This window comes from Nothoprocta perdicaria, unplaced genomic scaffold, assembly GCF_003342845.1.
Source record: "Nothoprocta perdicaria isolate Ctin4 unplaced genomic scaffold, notPer1 scaffold_29, whole genome shotgun sequence".
Classification (NCBI taxonomy): Eukaryota; Metazoa; Chordata; class Aves; order Tinamiformes; family Tinamidae; genus Nothoprocta; species Nothoprocta perdicaria.
Window position 1 is genome coordinate 4471603 of NW_020455521.1, and position 20461 is coordinate 4492063.

General features: G+C 45.4%; 1 protein-coding gene across 1 annotated transcript in view; it reads right to left on the reverse strand.

Moving 5' to 3' along the window:
- Nucleotides 1-6339: 6339 nt before the first annotated feature.
- The window catches only part of FHDC1 (FH2 domain containing 1), a 31309-nt gene continuing 17187 nt past the window's right edge, over nt 6340-20461 (reverse strand). The window contains exons 7-12 of the mRNA XM_026041691.1: nt 17954-18024; nt 17743-17850; nt 17174-17244; nt 14772-14889; nt 12518-12682; nt 6340-9725 (exon numbers count right to left, since the gene is read on the reverse strand). Coding sequence (XP_025897476.1) covers nt 7677-9725; nt 12518-12682; nt 14772-14889; nt 17174-17244; nt 17743-17850; nt 17954-18024 — 2582 coding nt within the window. The 3' untranslated portion in view covers nt 6340-7676. The remainder of the gene's footprint in view (nt 9726-12517; nt 12683-14771; nt 14890-17173; nt 17245-17742; nt 17851-17953; nt 18025-20461) is intronic.

Genomic DNA, 20461 nt, shown 5'->3' on the forward strand with positions numbered 1-20461 from the left:
GAGAGAGGGCTCGAGACGAAGTCCTGCCTGTCTGGCTCGCAGGAGGTGCCCGCGCGCCTGCACGCTGCTCCGGGGCATCTCTGCCGCTGTGTGAACTGCCCTCGCAGGCTGCACAGGCCCCTGAAAGCACCGGCAGAAGCTGCCCTGGGATGCAGCCCACGCTCCGGCCGGACGAGTTACAGACCGCTGGCAGCAGTGTGTTCTCCTGAGCAACAAAGACAGCACTTTACTGCAGGAAAAAAAAAAAAAAAAAAAAAAAATTAGATTTCTATCAATTAGCTGCTGCTTTATAGCCTGCCCACAATCATTTATGGTACTTTGGGCGAACACAGCGGTTAGGTCTCTGGTGGCGGTATGCTGGTTTCATTAGGAAAGCCACATGACAAGAAAGGACATGTTGCTATCTCAAGTGCCAAATTTATCAAGAGACTCGCTCCTGAACTCCATAGGCATAAATATACAGCCCATCCTGGAGGACACAGATTTGTCGCTGGGAATATTTATTGCACCTTACTGTTCTTCTTGGCCCTTGGGTCCTGTAGGAACAGGTTAGGCGAACACCTGCCGGGGCTGAGCCGTAGCTGTGCTGGCCTTGGGGCGGGGGGGCAGCCTCCCTCAGCCGCCGGCTCTTCCGCCTCCTCCGCATGCTCCGGATCCATCACGGCGCCCTCGGCACCGGCCACTGCCCCACGATGGCTTAAGCTGCGCCTGGTCCTCTTCAGAGAGCCAGTTCTTAGCTTGGTTACCGGGGTCATCTCGCTGCTCCCCTGCTTGCCCAAACCACCAAGGGTCACCCAAACGTTTCCCGCAAGCCTCTGCAACCTCCAGAGACATTTCTCTTTCTCCTTTAATTTCTTCTCAGTCACAAATTTCTTTCTTTCTTGCACCTAACAGGGTCCCTTCTGCTTTCAAGATTTTCCTGTATCAATTTCCTCACTCCTGCCTTTATCTCACGACTCGTGGGGCACCTAAGGCGGCCTAATGCTGCAGCTGCAGGACATTCTCTGGCTGGGGTGGCAGGCAGATCCCAAGCCTTGCCCCACAAAACACCAATGTTTCCCCTTGTGCTTTGCCTCCTTCAGCACTTGTTTCAGCAGCATTTCTGCCATGCTGACCCAATGCCTCCTTTAGCCCATCTTGCACCGAGAACAGCACCCGGAGGCCCTCGGCCGACTCACCCACCTTTGAAGTGAGCCCTGCTTTGAGCAGGAGGTTGGCCAAGATGATGACCCCCAGAGGGGCCTTCTAAGCTAAATTATGCTATGGCTTAAACTGTAACCTTTTCAGGGAAAAGAGTCTGTCTTAAACGGGGTTCAATTATTTTTAGAAGGAACACCTATTAGCACCAGGTACTCAGAGCAGTAATAGGTGCACGCACTGCATAAATATGCTGTGCATACATTCAAAGTGCTCGCTGCTTTACTCAGGGATTAGTCACTTCCTCAAGAGAAAAAAAAAAAGAAAAAAGAAAATAAAAAGATTAGATACAATACTCTCTCAAGGAGGCATCCTTGAGCTTCTCGGTGCCCGCTCTTGCTGTAGAAACATTTTAGTCTTCATCACATGAGAGAAAATCAAGATTAACAGTCTCAGATTCCAATCCAAAGTCTTTCTGAGTCTTAACCCATACCACAAAAAGATATATACTACTTTTTTTTTTCCTCTGAGGAACACAGGTAAGCTGCACCAAAGCGGTTGTATTGAATCCATCAGCTCATGCCACCAAAATTATGCTTGAGGTTGAGTAATCACTTACCAGAGCTATGATCTGAGCCCAGCCGTTGGCCTTCTCTCTCACAGCGTTTTAGGCTCGAGCCACAAATCCRAATCACACCTTTATCTGAAGAGACTTCCCTCACGCCCCGACAGGAGACCAGCCTGGGTGCTCAGCCCCTCGGGCTCCCCTCAGCCCCCTGCTCTCTGTGGGGCTGAGCGAGGTCAGTGCAGGGAGGATTTAGGGCTACCTGCAGCTACTCACTCTCAGTGACAAAACCACAGAATAGAAACAGGTACCCTCAAAAATACGGTCTGTTCTTGTTTTCTATTCCCACATCCTGCTGGAAGCTGGCAGGGAAAAATCTCAGCTTGCAGATGATCCCAGCAGGTAGGGGGAAAAAAAGGCGCTGGCAGAAAGAAGAGAGAGGAGGAGGATGTAAAGCAGCTGTTGAAGAGTCAAGAAAGAAAGAGCAAAACAAAGTGAGCAGGGGAGTACAAAACAGTGGAATGTGAAAGGAAGATAAACTAAAGACAGGGTACRAGCTGTTAGTGGACAATGGAAAATCTAATAGAAGAGGATGGAAAAATTAATAATAGAGAAAACAGGACTGGGAGGAAACAGTYGTGAGATGTAAAGAGGGCAAATACAGCTGTAAAAGGGTGGGGGGAAAATAAAAATACAATTGTGCCTGTTCTTCATACTAAAACAGGAGATTAGAGATTTACGTAGGGAATATGTTGGAATTGGTTTTGAATACTGCAGGAAAAATACCAAAAACAAAACCCAGGCTAGCAACATATCATATTTTCAGCACCAGAACTCAAGTGACTCATAGTAGTGCGCAATCAAGTATTTTCTACAATGATTCAGGGGAGCCAGGCACAAGAGAGTCCCACTTTCTCCTGGAGTCTGTGGTTTATACCTGGATTTGCCTGAAGCAGCAGAGCACACAGGAAAACACAAGGATGCTAATGATATAGAGGAAAGGATCCATTATGGTTTGGAAGACTTGACTCCAGTTAGGCTCACTCATCTGTCATTACCACAGTTGCCCTGTACACAGATCTATTTCCATAGCTCACACGCTAATTACTGAACTGCAGGAATTGCTAATTRCCAGTCACATGTGCCCAGGTTGGAAACAGAAATATGCTGAGGTCTCAGAACTTGGGGTAGTCCCCTGAAAACACATAAAATCTTACATATTTGTTTAAGAAATTATCAGAAATGCACCCAGACAATCCATTAATTTCCCTAAACCCATGGAAAAGGAAGCTCTGCTGTAAGCACCAAACAACYGCTCTGTTTAAATAACAATAAATAACAAAATGAAAAAAACTATGCAGAAAGGGATGGAGACTTTGCAGCCATTAGCTCTGCTACGCTGCTCTTGGTTGTACTTGGCATAGCCTCCCTCTTTCTAATGACAATGGAATGGGTGAGAAATGTGAAGTAAAATCCCTCATAAACCATTATTTAGAAGGGGAATCAAAGCATTGCTAGGCAGCTCCCTTTGGGTGCCCAAATGAAGGTTGTCTTTGTTCCGAGGCTAGGATTCATATTTCGGGAAGAGGAGGAAACAGGCACTTGGATGTGCTGTGGGGCTAAACAGAGATTCTGCTTTTATCTCTACTTGGCTGCTCGGTCACTGCATCCATTGAAAATATCTGGTGCCCCTGTGCAGAGGGGAGCTGTTTGAAGCTCCCTCTAGCTCCATTTAATGGTCAAAGTCTCATTGTTAAAACAAGAAAAAAAGAAAAAGTAGGTGGAGTTCATATCTTCCTTCCACTTGCCCTGAGATGAGGCCTCAAAGAATTTATTTTTTAATAAATAAAGATGAAAAAGCAAAGAAAAGAAGCTATTGTTCAGACAGGATCAAAAGCTGGGAAGATGCATCCCTGTTCAAAGGGAACCTTGCCCTCGTYGTTGCTCCGGCTGGGGCCAGCTCTCCCGGAAGCACTCGTGTCTCTCGCCCTTCTTCCCAGACGAGGCTGCACGTGCCAAGTGCTCGATCCTGCCCCGGACACCGGCGCCAGAACCGGGATGGCAGCGCGGCCCTGGGCTCCTGGGAGCAGCCACCGCTGGGGAGGCCAACGCGCTTCATTGTGCSTGGGGGCTTCAGGCACCCACTGCTGCAGCTTCCCTTCGCTTCCCTTCCCTATCACAAAGCGATTTGCTCAGACGCAGCTTCAGCAGCAGGCAACATCTCCAGAACGCGTCTCGCAGCCAAGAGCACGACACAGATTTCTGTATTAGCTTACTGGTAATAAAAAAGCAATGCGTTTCTGGCTATTGAGAGGGTGACGTGGCTAAGAGAGCCTCCTTTGTTTCAGGCAGCTGTTAACAATACCTGTCGGGAGCCGTTCCCAAGGCAGTTATCTCTGGCGCTGGCGGCAGGAGGATGTAAACAGCATGTATCAAGTTAATGGAAAACATGGAGCGGCCAAATCTGAAGCCACTCAGCTGGGCCTCTTCCGCAGGGATTGCGCTCCCACGTGGAGCRGCAGCAGCCACTCCAGCGGGCAGCTCCCGCTGGGCGCCGCGCAGGGCCGGAGTGCGGCGGGAGCCGCAGCGCGGAGCAGGACGGCGCTGGCCCAGGAGGTGGGAACAGGCGTGCGCCCATCTGCCTCCGGCCGCCCCGACGTGCCCTGCGATGAGAAAGACACCGGGCAGTTATCGTGAATGACACCGTCCGGACTTGTAGGCTGTGGGAGGCGGGATGGGAACCCTCTGCCTCTCCTGATAGTTTAATGAGCTGCTCTGGTGAGGGATGCACTGAGCCCCTGCTCTGTACGCYGTTCCCACATGAACGTGGAAGTTGAATTCCTCTCGGGATGAATCAGCACCTTTCCCTTCCTCCCACAGCTCCTTCCCCAATGTCTCGATCTCTACCTGCTCCAGAGCCCCTCACGCCCCGCCACGTCACTGCCACCTCTTTCCACCCACCGAGCCATCCAGGGAGAGAGGTTCAGCTCCCACGACCAAGACCAGCAGCCGCTTGGCAAAGCGAAGCTGTGAAAAGGCCTCGTCTCTGCGCAAGTGACTGCAACCCGGCCAGCCCGYGGCCTGGTAGCGTTTGGGAAAACGACCTGGGAAATTAAACCCACAGGGCATCGCTGTTTCTGACAGCTGGTCGTTTAAATAATGAATTGGTAATTAGAAATCTTTTGAAATAAAAATGAAGTCTAAAAAGGAGCGAACTTTGGAGACACACCTTTTGAGGGCCCAGGGCTTTCCCACGTAGAGCACTTGTGCGGCCGTCACTGGGCGCGGGCAGAGGAGCTCGCCCGCCGGCCGCCCGCGGAGCCCTCRCCGAACGGGAAGAGGCAGGGCCCGAGCCAGTCTGCAAGGAGCAGCAATTCCAGCCCCCGGATCATCTCCACAGCAGAGGGGAGGAAGGACTCCCTGAGGACAAGCACGCTGGCTGCATTCGCGGTTTTCTGCTGGATGGATGTTTTTCATACAGTAAAAAAAAAAAAATAAATAAATAAAAAAGAATGAATGGGATGAGGGATGAAATGCAAAAATTCAGACCTACAGCATGAAAGTCGCCACTAGCTCCTGCAAAACAGGCTCTTCTTATTTTCAAAGCCCTGGGAGCTGTAAACTGGGATTTCTCAATAAAGTGTGCTAAGCTGAAAGGCATGAAGATAGTGACAGATCCAGACCTGTCAGCGCCCGAACGCTTGTCTTGGCCATAACGCAGAGCACGTAGAGCAGGCGCTGCCGCCTAACGCCCTTCGCGCTGGACCCAAACCCGCGCGGGCGCCCTGCCCGGCAGCCGAGCACCCTGTCTTCGCAGAACGAGAAACCAGCATTTTAGCTGCCCAAACTGCTGCTGCACAACCTGGGGCTTTCCCACAGCCACCTACRTCCAGAGCCCGGCTGCGCACGACCTCCCGGCCAAAACCAAAACTGCAACAGGATGGAGAAGTATAAACCTCATACCCAGTAAATGGGAAGTTTATTAAACTACCAAGTTACTCCGAAATGTATAAATGCTCCATTAAATACATTGTTTTCTTTTACACAGATTTATAGAAATTTATTTACATATTCCAAACACATTTAAATTATTTTTTCAAGCTTGATACCAATAAAAGGTTTTTTTTTATTATCACTTTTTAAAAAGGAAGAAAAGACAATACCACCTGCTCTTGCAGATGTGCATACACCCAGGTACAAACAGGGAAAAAGGAGACACTTTTGCATTTAACCCACAAGGGAGGYGGCACCCACCAGTGTGTAAGATGTAGAGCAGAAGTCCCCCCTTGCCTGGCAGTGGCGCCCACGGATTCTCTCGAGGGAGGCAGACTCGCTCACGACCCTCTGTGATACCTGATGGGCTGGGTGCCACGTCCCCASGAGGGCCGGCTGCCGCACAGGAAGGCGAAGATTCCCGGCACGAGGCTGCCTGTGCTGGCAGCGTCCGGGAGAGGCCCCTGCGCGGGCAGCCCAGCGGCTCCTCCTCGCTGGACTACACGCGCCCGCACAGGGACAACAGGCCAGCAGCTCTGGTACTTTGGCCAACGCCACCCGTCCAAACAGATTTTCCATTTATTTCTCTATTTTACTCTTAAATGAGGCTTCATTCATCARTGATTAAAAAGGCAAATCTTTAAAGAAGATGTTTAGGAGAACAGCGATCTGTTCCCCCACCTACACACGGTTCTCATAGGTGCACAGCACGCTGAACAAGTTTTCCCTCATTCCCTGTACCTTAGTCTGAGAAGATGTTAAAATTTGTATCTGTAGGAAAAAGAAGTGTCCTTATTTCATAAAAAGCTTATCAAATACTCGTTTCATTCATCTTTTAAGAGTCTTTAAACATTAAAACCACATTTGAAGCAACCAAGGAAGTCCACAAAAACATTGCCATGCGTAAGCTATGTGTGTCATGCTAAATATTCATGTTGAGGAGGAAAAGGAGGAGGAGGAAGCAGGGAAACTGGTGGCTTGCTCTGAGCCATTGCAACATTCAAGTAATCTGGTAGTAGATAAAACAGTGGAAACATGGTATGGTCAAGAAAGTGCTCTGCACTATATTACAGCCTTCAAGAGCCAAACTGCAAACATCCTTGATATGTATCATAAATATATGGCACTTCTGTATGACAAAAGGCTGATAAATTGCTCGGGACCGAGGCAAGTCGCAGGAGGAGCGGTCCCCATCCCAAGGGTTAGCGGCAGCCCTCGCAGCCGGCCCGGCCTCCCGGCGCGCTGTCCGCGGCAGCGCTGCCCAGACCTCCTGTGCATGCAAGGCAGGGCTGCCACGTCCGTGGCAAAGCAGCTTCCTGCCCAGCAGAAAGCTTCCTCCAGACACACGTACATTCATAAAACATGCTATAAACTCCTCGTTAAAGGTAGACACAGCCGCAAACAGTAAACGTCCCGTTTCACTATTTTTTGGCCAGTAGCTCCCACTTYGTCCAATTGCCAGCAATGGACTTTGCAACAGGCAAAACGAGTTCCTGAGTTCGAGGAATTAAGAGCAACAAAAAGCACAATCACCCAAGTTCATTTTTGATACTGTTCCACAGGATTCACTTTGACATCAAGAAAGGAACCAACCAGCATAAACGCTTAGGAAGTCTTAGAAGAAATTTTGTATACACAAACACTGGCCTTAACCCACGATTTCTGTCACAACGCCTTTCGTCTTGCAGTTGAACTTCTTTAAAGCTTTTTGGCTTTTGGTGACCTACCACATCACAGACAGGCAAAGATGCATCGCTGCACTGGTATGCCATCACAGTAGCTTCAAATACATTCAAATTTATACAAAAGGATTTAGACCAGAACACAATGAGTTGCCCTTTTCCAGCGGTGTGCGGTACTTTGATGAACACAYGATGCTTATCAGCAATGTAACTGTTTTAAGGTATTTCACGATACAGACATCCAGTGCTTAAACAAGTGTTCATATTCCAAGACACAAMACAGCCCCTCTTCCAAACCCTTATTTCAGTAACGGCTTCAGTATTTTACCTATCGTGGTCCGGTTTGCATCCTTGAGCTTAAGAGAAGGCTTCTCCCCTGCTCCCTGCTCCTTGCACTCGGGCTCCACGGCAGCGCTCACAGTATCTCCATGCAGGCCACCTCTTCCAACCACCCTGGCACTGCTTGCTCTCTTTAACGTACTCCCACCRTTCTCCTTGGGATTCGGATCATCCGGAGTCGCCGCCGGCAGCCGCGTTTTTGGCAGCCTCTGGGACACAGACCTTGTGAAGGGGGGAGGTTTGGACGAGCTGGCTAGATCCACTTTTGCACGCTTTGAAGAGGAGGCCACCGTGTTCCTCGCAAAGTTTGGGACAGAGGATGGTGCCTTGGGAGCGCTGACTGCRGCAACCTTGGTGTCCTCGGGGAGGGTCTGGGGCTTTACAGTRGAGCGACACATCTTTGTTTCATCCGTCTTTGATTTGATGGTGYTCCTGACAGGCTTGGAGCTTGGCTTCTTGAGAGCGACTCTGTCCCTCTCAAAATGGGCACTGCTTGAGGTGAAAGTCCCCCTTTGGAGCTTTGGCTCTTCCACTGATACGCTGTGCCTGTAGGGACTTCTTGGCAGAGTATCTGTGGTGCCTCGGACGGAGCTGCGCCGCGACAGCCGGCTCTCCCCAGCACTGGCTTCGCGAGGGGCCGGCTTCGCTTCCGGCTTTCTCGCGCTGCTCGGTGCTTTGTTCGACCGGGAAATAGGCACTACTTTCCTCATGCTTTCGTTCTCRGAGGCATTCAGAGTTCTCACGGGTCTAGAAGGTGCTGTGTGGCCAGGACGAGTGCCACTAGACTTCGAGGAACTTGGAGATCTGTCTTTTAGAGAGTTTCTCTTTGGTCCTACTGCATCTTTGCTTCTCAAGGACTTTTCTTTAGAGAGGGTGTGCTTGCTATTGGCATCATCCTTATCATTTGCAGAAGTGTGAAGAGACAGATCCCTCACAGAAGCAGAATTCAAGTTTGAGAAGGGTGTTCTGGGCCCATACTGAGCATCGTTCAGAGAAGAGCGCGCTTTGCCAGCCTTATTCTTTATTTCATTCCCCGGTGATTTAAAATCGTTTCCTTCTGAAGAATCTAGGGTCAAAGAGCAGTCGGTGGTAGTATCTGACACATAGAACATGGGCCCATCTTCTCTACTTCCAGAAACACTTGTATCCACAGACATGGGGCTGCTGCTGCTGGGCTCCGAAGCGTCACTCTTGCAGCCCCCTGCCTTGCCTTTCTGCTCATGGCCCTCTCTGGAACTTCTGCAAGTCGGGGGCATATCCTCATCAGTTGTGCTGAGGGAATGCAARCTTAGGTCATCCAGGGTCTCCAAATCTGCTCCACCAGCATCTTCTAAATAAATTAACGGTGTGTCTTCCGCAGGCTGGGTGCCTTGAATATTGAACTTATGTAACCCTTTAACAAGTTCATGCTCCTCGATCGCAAGGGCCAGGGCATTTATATCCGAGGATTCCTCACAAGAGGCACTGGAAGCACGCACGCTGTAGCTGGGGCTCCTCGGTGAAGAGCGGGCCCCAGGACCTGCCGAACCTCCAAAGTGACTGGGCTGAGTTGAAGGCAAATGCAGCAGGTCACCACTTTGCACTTTGGTTTCAGACTGCTGGTTTAAGTGCAAAGTATTTAAATTGAGATCTCTGCTTTCTTTGGATTCAGTCCAGGCTACGCTGGGTCTTGGTTGTCGAGTGTTTGCACGGGGAAGGCTGTTAAACTTGTTGGGATCCTCATCCTTTGAGATCTCCAGGAAACTCTGCAGTTCCCTGTTCGCAGTAAACCCCAGAGAGAGTCGAGAGCGTCTGGAGTTGGGGTTTCTGTATGAAGGACTTTGAGGTCTCTGCTGCAAGAAGGGAAGAAATTCTTCAAGTCCTTTTTTGGCCAACATCTCAACGTCATTTTCGCTGCTGCTTCGCCCAAAGCTCCCAAGCTCTCCAGCCGCCCAGGATCGACGCTTCTCCTCCAGCTCCTTCCGTCTTTGCAGGTGATGAAGCTCCTGGATCTCCCGTTCCCTGTTTTCCTGAGGAGAAAAGGCGCAAATATGTGTTTCAGCGGACAGCGTCCTGTGCATGAAAACACTCTTACATAAATCTTTCCTCCCCATGTTTTTTTCCTGCCAGGCCATCCTGCCATTCCACCATCCCTCCCAAAAATACACACACATGCAGAATCACCATGGCAACACGTATTCCACAACCATTAACCACACGGAAAGCAGCTCCCTACACCACTAATACAGCAGGGCTCTAAGTCTGGTCAGCGTCGGAAGCCCTGAAAAACACACACAAGTCCTGGCAGAGGGCAAGGACGTGACCTTTGAAACACGATTAGATTTTAAGTCCTCTCAAACAGTTCTTTGCAGGAAGATGCAGAACTTGAAGTCACCTCCCCAATAGGTTTAAAAGGAGATGTTTTCCCTGGTGAGCAAAATCCCATGGAATATTACAATCACCCTTTAAGACAAACCTGCTTGATGAGCCCACAGCCAATATAATCCTTCAGTCCTCCATTACTGCAATAATTGCAGGTGTTCCTGAGCAAGCTGAGCTGCTGCAGGGAGATACTTACCTCCGACTTGAACACAAAGGATTGGAAATTTGAGGAAAATACATTACTGAATTGGATATGAAAGCAAGTAACAGAAGCTTGCACAATGCCTCATGACCAATTTGTCATCATCTGCCACCTCACAAGGACCATTAATCGTTATCTCATTCAAATTTTGGATCTCTTATTCATTGTTAGCCTCAAAAACTGGCAACTACTCGGCAGCAGTTGCCCAGGGCAGGCTGAGATTTTGGCAGCTGGGTTGAGGGGCTTTGCTTCAGGAAGCCAAAGAAGAAGATGGGTTATGTTTGAAAAACAACACAATAATTACTATTAAAGCCATTGGCAGTGAATTACTAAGAACATCAACATTTTAACTATCACCTCTAGGCTTCAGATTTAATCTAGCTGAACCTTCAGTTGAACTTTCCAGGCTATTTTCTGAAATGCAGAACCTGGTTTTCTAGAATCAGTACAGCTGCAGAAAAAGAAAGAAGGGGAGGGGTAGGCTTGACAGGAGAGTGAAAAATTACATAATATTCCTTCAGCCTTGTTAACTCTGTTCCCAGCAAGCCTATATGACACACACCTAAAAGCAAAAACCCACATTTGTCTTCAGCTTTGTGTAGTTTGATCTTCCTGTTGTTGTGACAACAGGAGAGCGGCACAACTAGAAGCGTCTGCCGAAAGCTCTCAGTTAGCAAAACAGCCTAATGCCACTGCTCTCTTTGAAGAAGTTAATCTATACCTCTGAGAGGGGATTTCAGACTATACTGGGCTGTGAAAGATAAGAAGCATTAGAGACCTGCAGATCTGAACCAAAGAAAACCCCACACTTCAGGAAAAAACACAGGGGTTTTTGTTTGTCTTTTTTGCTTGTTTGTTTTTCCCCACCAGAATGTAACTACAGAATCTATTCTTGCCAAATGCCAAAGCTCAACTTTAAATACCCCTCTGTAAAAAGATTCAGTTAAAAATAGTTGTAAATATTACTAATCACTGAATTAGAGACTGCATATTCTAACTTTACCCAAAACATGTTTCTGGAGATTTTAATTGAAGGAAAAAAATCTATTTTAAATACACAGACATGCTAAAAAATGTAAAAAATAGTTTAAATATTTCAATTATATGAATGGCACCACTGTGGTACAGGTATCTTTTTAGACTGCTGACTGTTAACATGTTGCCTTTCTCACAATTACAATCTTTATTTTGGGTTGTTCTGTTAATGTCATGGGGACAGAGGTAAGCCCTTAAGAAGTATGCAATAAGAAGGTGTTAATATTAACAAATGAGAGTCTAATTTATGAGTGTTAAGAGAGAGGAAGGAAGATGTCTACTAGACTTCAGAGTAATTGCAGAATATAACTAACTCAACGTATATTTCATATACGCACAAAGTCACCTCCCATGACAGTATTTGCAATAGTTATCACCAGGTGGCTTCACGTGTTTGCCTAACAGTGCCATGCATGCATGCATGCCTACACAATGCCTTGGGTGGCAGTTTGGGCAAGCGAGCGGTACCGACCCGTGCCAGCTGAATGGCCTGCTGCCCACCAGTGCTGCTCTTCCCTCTTCTCCTAGCCMAGGCTTTTATGTAACTGTGCTGCCAAAGGCAGAAGGAAATTTGTGGGTCCATCTAATTCATTGATAAAGGCCTTAAAATTACATAACGATGAGCAGACCTTCCTGAACCTAGTCTGCTGCCGCTGCTGAAAGTACTCCTGGCCTACAATCATCTCCAAAATGACATTTTCAGAGTTATCTGGGGCTACATCAGGGTACTGAGCAGACAGCAGTCACACTAGTGATGAGGTATCTCTGTACTATCACCCTGTTATCTCTTGTGAGTTTTTAACCCACAAAAAAAAGGAGCAAAGTGAAAATCACAGACATTCCTTTACTTGACAAAAGCATCTAGTCAGGGGACAAAGGGACATGAGGGAGCCCCAGGTATTGCGACCCAGCATGGCCCATCCATGCCACGTGTTGGCCTGCAGCAGCAGCAGCTGAGGGGTGCAGGACGAGCTGATGACTGGCCCGTGCAACTGCACATGGCGCCACATGGAAGGCCCATTTCCCAGCTGGCTTGTGGCAAGAAGTGTCTGTAGGAGGGCGGTTTGTTATAGTCCATTTCAGCAAATATCACAACAGGTAGAATGTCCCATAAGCAGAAAACAATAACTTAATTACAGGCTGAGACAGCATTTACTTCAAATGAATATTTAAAATAAATACAAACTTATTCACTGCTCTTACCTTAACAGCCTTGTCGAACCTTATGCAGAAGTCCCTAAATATCTGGAAACATTCATCTAACTTCATAGTTTCTTTGTCTTCACAGAAGAAGTCAATAAGAGCATTCCCCTCCTTCTGTAATTCTCGCTTCTGGTGTTCAAGCTCCTTTAGATGTCTTAGAGCAAACTGCAGGAAAACATATATGCCATGAATCAGACATTCAACTTAAAGATCGTAGCAGATATTACATATTTTAGGAACCAATGAAATCCATGTTCAAGTCTAGCAGATGTTACAGAACAGGGACCTCAAGACTTGGAAGGCAGAAAGAAGCTCTTGGCATTTCATAAAGTGAGAAAGGAAAGCTCAAGGGAAATGGATCAATCTGAATTCTAAATTCCAAACTGGGAAAACAAACAAACAAACACTTGACCAGACTTACAATTTTAATCTTTAGATGAATAAAATGAGGGGAAAAAAAAAGAAGAGAAATGTGGGAAGAAATCATGGATATATATCACATAATCAACTTCTTCCTCAGTTCACCCTAGATCATGACAAAAAAGGCTTTCATGCCAGATAAGGAAATACTGAAAATATATTCTTTTTAAAACATTCAGAAAATGTCCCCATAAAATAGCACTTTGAATCCTTAAGTGCAGCCCAAAGAGGACTGCAGTAGGTTTGTGGGAAAAGATGCAAGAGGAAGAGGGTAAGGCTGTGTTCAGRAACACAGCTGCTTCAAACAGATTCAGCAATCGCCCCTGCTTCTCCCCATTTGCATCCCCAGCCATTCACTCCCATCCTAGCTCTAATCCACACCTGGGAACACATGTGGCCAAAAATAACCTGGAGAGGCTCTCTGTTCTCTGATGCTSTCTGTCCAACAGACACCTGAAAGCTTTTGCTATGAGAGTGCAAGGGTGGGAAAAGGCAGTTGGAGGCACTGACAATTACTTAAGCCAACCTTGCTGCAATTAAGTTACTTGTCAAGTTATGCCAGTAGAGTAGGCACAAATCTTTACCTGTTAGCCATAAAAAAGGATGGATTAAAGACGAACTGAGATAAACTGGACAACTGACAAAACACATGGAAAATTAGTTCCTCCCACATATTTCAGTAATTTATTCATGAGGATGAGATAATGAAAGCTGACTTTTAATCAGCTTGGCTATCACTTGTAATTTAGAAACAAAAACCGGAAGTGTTTTTGTAAGGTATGTATTTGTGAAATGATTTTTTTCCAACATTTCTTTTGGAATGTGGCCTAAACAAGGTTGTAAAGTTACATAAAACCATCTATTAAATTAAAGGAAAAAGAATCCCAAACACGTTAAAACATGACACTAAGGAGTCTGGATGCAATGATAAAAGCCAGTAATTCAGAGTGAATGAGGACAGCTAATTCAACCTTAGCCTGCCCCTTCCTTCATCAGCTTCACATCTTCTGAAAACTCTAGAGACTATTAACTATGTTTGTAAGCTGAAAATTAGGGTAGGTGAAGTTTCAGATGAACACCTGCTTTTTTACTTTTGGTAACTATCTATAGCGTGAAACAGAAAAAAATCATTTAATTGGAGTATGGTATTTATTTCTCTGGGTATCACTGCATAGTCAGAGAATACTAAGAACTCTGCTTCAAAGCTAAGCATCCACACCACATCCACATCTATAAAAGCTGCTGGAATACCACAAAGGAAAAGGAGAACCCACCTTGAATATCCACCAGGGGAACCCACCCACCAGTAATAACACAAAATAACACACTCTCAAAATAATATACTCTGCGCTAAGGGTAAATTAGTACAGAAAGCCATCCCTTAATGCATAAGCCTCTAACAATACCTCTCCAGTCACCCAACAATCAGGATTTATATGCATAGCATAGTCCCAGCTAAAGCTGACATGCTCCACTGTAATAGCACAGCTGCCCAAAATATGTTATCTGCATGTTAAGTACAAAACCAGAGACCAGTCCAAATAATCTTGTATTTTAACTACTAATCTTCATCAGTCATTTCGCAGACATTAAGCATGCTTGCCTAACAACCCTCAGGCAATGTACACTCAATATCCCTCCCTGTAAAAACACAGTCCTTCCAACACTCTTACTTGACAAACAGCATGCAGTTGAAATGCCTTGTACAACTGATAGCGTAGACACATGAGCACAATGCCTCTGCTTAGGAACATGTCCGCACATATTGCGTCCAGCTGAGGAATGCTCCTGGATTCTGGGGACAGTAACACCATAGCTCTGATACCGTACAAACCTGGAGAAAGCTTTCCATCTGGTGAAAGAGCCTGGCGTCTCGACGAATGCTCTCCTTAACAGATCTTGCCTTGAAAGACAGAGAGTGCAGCTCTGCTTCGATATTATCAACAGACAACCTRAAAGATAGCATATAGAGAGAGTATTTGTTGAGGGGAAGGAATTGTCTATAGGTTAGCCACAATATCCTTCAGAAACATATGTTTAACATGAGGTGTAAGCTGGCTATCAAACAAGACCTGCCTGTTGAGGAAATCTTTCCAGAGTAGAAACTGGAAGCAAGCAGAGAGATAAGCATATTTCTCCTTATTTGCAACCTGAAAGGATTCCCACGGGGTGCGGTTTCACAATTAGCTCAAGCCAGTCCTACTCAGCCTTACCACCAAAAAGGGCGATGCCATCTTGTCTCTGACCACGTGTTCCCTTTCTTCCCTCAGTGCCTGTGCTCACCTAAATGTGAGCCACATTTGGGAACAGAACAATAACCCAGCCAAAGAGGAACCCCCCCCCCCCTTCCCCCCCCCCCCCCAAAAAAAAACAAAACAAAACAAAAAAAACCCAAAAAGCCAATTTGCTGCCAGATGGATCGTTTGCTTGGCCCAGCTCAGGTACAGGCACTAGCACAGAAGGGAGTCAGCCAGGCCTGCCCATTTCAGCGGTAGCATTCGGCACTGCGCAGCTGCACACCATGCCCTTGTAAGTAGTCCAAGCAGGTAACAACTGCACATGTTCTCTATACAGGAGCATTTCAGCAGCAGCATGGTTTTAAACAGGAAAGTTGTGGAATTTGCAGGAAGTGCAACTGAGGTGCCTATGGGCGAGCACGGTGGAAGCGCGCGTGTTTGTGAGCGAGCGCATAGTGACTAACACGTACACTGTGCTTTGTCTGCTTACTTCACCTCCAAAGTCAACTCCCTGTTCTGGGCAGATCATAAATGTTTTCGCAAATGAGGAAAGCAGTAGATGCTATAGGCTATATTTTCCTGCCCACTAAGCAGGAGGTGGATGGACTACAAGAAAAGAAGGCACGGTGATAAAAAAAAAAAATAAGATCATAACAGTGGTTGTTCTAACATGCTCTAATTGGAAAAATTTATGAGCAACTTGTACATGACAGTTTTCTCTAATAAAGATCTTCCTCATGCCCCAAAGTAATACAGGTACTTGGTTGTGTTTCATTTTCCCCTTCAACCATGCTTAAAAGGTTATGTTGTGAACTCAACAGGTGTAGAAAACTGTCTCTTTCCTACAAAATTTCAGAGTACACTGTCCGTACAGATTTCAGCCTGAACTACATCAGATTTTTCAGTGTTAACAAATGAGAGCAAAGAACAAAGTGGCTAGAAAAAAAAACATCACAAGACTAGAGATTGTGCCTGTCTTCCCTGCTGTTTGCCAGGGGGCTTGGATGCCGAAGGAAGCCGCGGAGGCAGACAGCCAGGGAGCTGTGTGGGTTGCGTGGCAGAAAGCCACACAGGTGGTCCATCAAAAATGTTCTGATTAACTGCATGGCCACTCCTTCCCTCTGAAGATTTCAGAGCCTTGTGCAGACATTACTTAATGCTGCATCAGATCTAAGAGATTGGATCCATTTTACAGCATGGAAAACAATGTAAATCGGTTGCCCAAAGCTCAAGAACAAGGAAGCTGCAGAACTGCCATTAGAACTGCAAGATCACCAGCTTCCAGTGCCATGCTTCAGACCGCCCCATCTCACAGGAACAAGCKAAGTTATCAAGGTATTAACCAGGTTCTGTATAAAATTATGTAGCTGGAGACCTTAAGATAAAGGCATCACAGAATCCCAAATCCCTCAGGCTTTTCATTTAGTTAAATAAACATAAGAGAACCAGAATATTCATTCACCGGATGCAGAAGTGCTCACTCAGGTCTGTGATAAGTTTATCTGACACAGAATGTTGAAGTCCATTATTTTCAATGGCTCATAACATAATACCCAGGAAAGAGAAGTGCTACAAGTCAGGTGCTCTCCAAGAGAGAAACAAAGAGGCAAACCAAATGTCAAGAAGAATCTACAGGTCAACACCTGTATCTGGTACCACRCATGGAAAAAGTACTGCAGCCAGCTCAGATATAGCTGAAATATGTTTTAAGGAGAACCAGTAATGTGCTTTTTGTTTGACCTCTTAAAAGTAACATAATTGGCAGAAGTAAAATTAAAAAAACACTACGGAGATCATATCATAAAAACCCTCATACCCRAAGGCACATTGCAGGCATACTTCTGCTCGAAAATGGAAATGAAGCCCTCAAAGCTACAGTAAATATTTGTAATGATCTCAGCTTTCATGCCAAGACTTCTGTGAATGAACTACAAAACTTCACATTATTCACAAATTACCAAAACATAGTCCAAATGTAAGATCTGTTCCCCTGGCTTACCTGGCAGCATCATGAACATCTTTAATTTTCTCTGAAAAGTTGAGAAGAGCAGCATCTTTCTTGTGGGCTTCCTGAAACAAACAGAAAAACAAACAAAAACCAAAGGCAACCCATTAACATTCCATTACCTTGGAAAAGCACCTAGGTCAAGCAGCTCTCAAGCTTTTGAGAGGACACTTAAAATTTTCTCTCTTGCACTGTTTTTCTTTCAGTACAATCCTGACACCTCCCCTTAAAGAAAGACAGGAATCAGGAGTAGCATCTTGAAGCAACAGCTTCCATTTTACAGTGCACAATAGAGGCCAGTGAACAAAAGCCACATGTATTAATAGGGCTGGTTTGGAACAATTTACTGATGGCTATTGYTTGGGCAGATCCAATGTTTCCCACCCAACCCCATTGTTCACTGCCTGGAAATCTCTTAAGCCAGTTTGTACACAGATAACCCAAGTCACATACGGAAGCATTTAAATCCTCTCCCTCCTTAAACCAAGGCATCTGAAAGGAGAGAAAAATTAACAGAAAAAAAAAGTTAACTGCAAGTGTTTTTATAAACAGTTCTTATATACCAGAGCAACAAAATGCAGCAGACTCATCCCAGGTTTGTTTGCTTTTGTGTCCGCCAGCTTGAGCAGCGATGACAGCTTAAATCCGACGGCATTGCCAGCGTAACCTCCCTAAAAGGGAACAAGCAAACAGCTAAGGCACAGACACCAGCGCACGGCCGCGCTGAGAAGGACATTTGGTCACTCGGCCACCGCCGCTTTGGCTGTCACTTACCGCATTCATAATATTCCCAGCCTGGAGGACCAAGTGTAATATGGAATGCAGCTCCTCGCAAGTCATTAGCTCTGTAAGGAACAGAAAATTGCTGGTTGGCTTAGAAATAAACAAACAGTCAGTTACCAAATTCCCATTTCACCTTAAGCTTTTAAAGGTGAGGATTTTTATTTTAACAGGAAAATACAATAAACAGAAAGGTCATGGGGAAAAAATGGCACCACATCATTCAAAGTCACAAGCACGGCCARCAAACCTCAGACCTAGCATAGCAAGCACAGCATGTCCAAGGCACCCCCTAGTAGCTCATGAAGCATTTGGGGCCTAATCCTGCAATGCTGAAAATGTCCCAGGTAAGTGGTTAAGCGTCCTCACTACCTATGATTCCCATGAGAAGCAAATGCTGTGCACCTGGCAGGATCCATTTCTCATCTTTCCCAACTGCACTTTTTAACAGTAACTTTTATAAGCAGAGTTAGCTGTCAGGTCTGAAAAGATAATCCAGCAATGTTTAAATTTTCCTTGCTTATCCCATTCTCTCTATAAATCAACATCTTATTTCTATACAGTCATCACCTCAGAGTGGCATTTATCTCAGCCACATCATAGAAGATTTAGCACAAAATTGTACTTGGTGTGCTGTAAAAAGTTCAATGAAATAAAGTTGCCTTTCAAAGCTTTCCTACCACAGAAGCCACTTTCCTACGTATTTTGTTTTTGCAAAATGCACAACAATACTTGATCTGAATCAATACCCCTTTTCAGCCAGTCATTCATGAGTACAAAGCAATACATATGCTCCAAAAGTTACCAGGAGAAGTATCTGAGAAATAAGATATAAAAAGCCAGAACTGTAAGAAGTTAATAAATGAGCATTAATACAAATGCTGTTTAGCACAAATGGCATCACCTACTAAACTGCAAATTTGCAAGAGCCCATATGGCAAGAAAAATAACATAAACTGTTTTTCATGTAAGGTACTGTATTTTATAGTAATAAAAATGAAAGGTATTCCTTAAAATGTTATTTCAAAATAAATACTTCTAAAATTATTTTGCTTCAAAGTCCACATTCTATAATTTACCTAGCTTTTAACTGTTTAGTACAATTCAATAATGAATCATTTTAGAAGCAGTCCTTGTGCCTTTGGATTTCAGTATTACTGGTCTAAAAACTTTTATCTAACTAAATAGCCTTTCATCTAATAAGCTACAGATGAGGAAGCAAGGAGGAAGAGGAAGGAATACAAAAGAAAATACCTAATTTGACAAAGCCAAGCAGAGAAGGCAACATCTATAGGTTTTGCACAGTAAGAGCCTGCCCAGCAACACTGTGAGATACATCCATTTGCAGGCCAGATGAGGATCCATGATGGTATTTAAACCATCCTAACCCTCAGTGATTATCAGTGTCAGGATTTAAGTAAATATTCTCTTAGCCTAATTACAAGGGAAGAAACCAGGGAGAATGGAAAAGTAGACACAATTCCTAAACAACTTGAGGCGATCAGCAAACCCTGAAGTGAAGAGACCAAGTGGAGACCAGCACATGCCACAAGTGGACTGCAAACAGGGAGGTTCAGTCAGTCTGATTTGCATGACTGGCCTGATGCAGGAGCTGCAGACCAAAGCATCTCCTCTGCAAGTAAGCAGCTCATCAGGTCACCAGTGCTGGTGAAGGACATGGAGGACAACTGTGCATGGCTGCTTGTACACACGGCCCATTCACCCACTACATCCRCTGCCCAAAACACAAAGAACAGTGATTTGGAAGAGCTGCAGTAACAGGCCAAACTCAAATCTTAGCTTAAGCAGATGGACATTTTTCTGAGTCAGGGAGGGTCAGTTCAAGATTTACTGCTGGGAAGAACATGTCAGGCTTTAATCCTTTTTTTCTTTCACCAAAACGCCTATCCGAAGCATTAGGGTTCATTGTTGAATATTCTTAATACTGTGCCCTTTTATCCCACTGGAAGCAGTCTAGACTGTGCCCCAGTATCTGGTCATAAAATTTACTGGTATGAAATGGGAGTTTTCATACTGAGAAACAGTACAAAGAGTCACTGAAGGGATTTGAAAAGGTCAGCATTAATATTTAAATGAAATGAGGAAATTAATTAATTTCTTGCAGAGCAGAAGACACCAGATAATGTCAGGAATAGTCAGCTACAACATTTCAAATCTTAAATAATGGAGAGAAGAGTTGCTTGAGAAAAAAAGAAAGCAAAGGAACGGTAATAAAACTAGTCTCTACAATACAATAAAGATATTAGCTCACTAATACTGCAGCCTCAAAAGGTGGCCACATGGAAATTTGGAAACTATACAGGGGTTTTCCCCACAGATATTCAAAAGGGTGAGCAAAACGGCGTAACAGAGTAGGACTCCCAGTGATGCATGAATGAGCAAACTGCACTCAGGAGACAAAGACTTGTCCACTTTTGGCGATGGTCACTTTTGCTTTGGCCAGTTTAGGCTTCATAGCTTCTAGGTTTTGGTCACAAACCC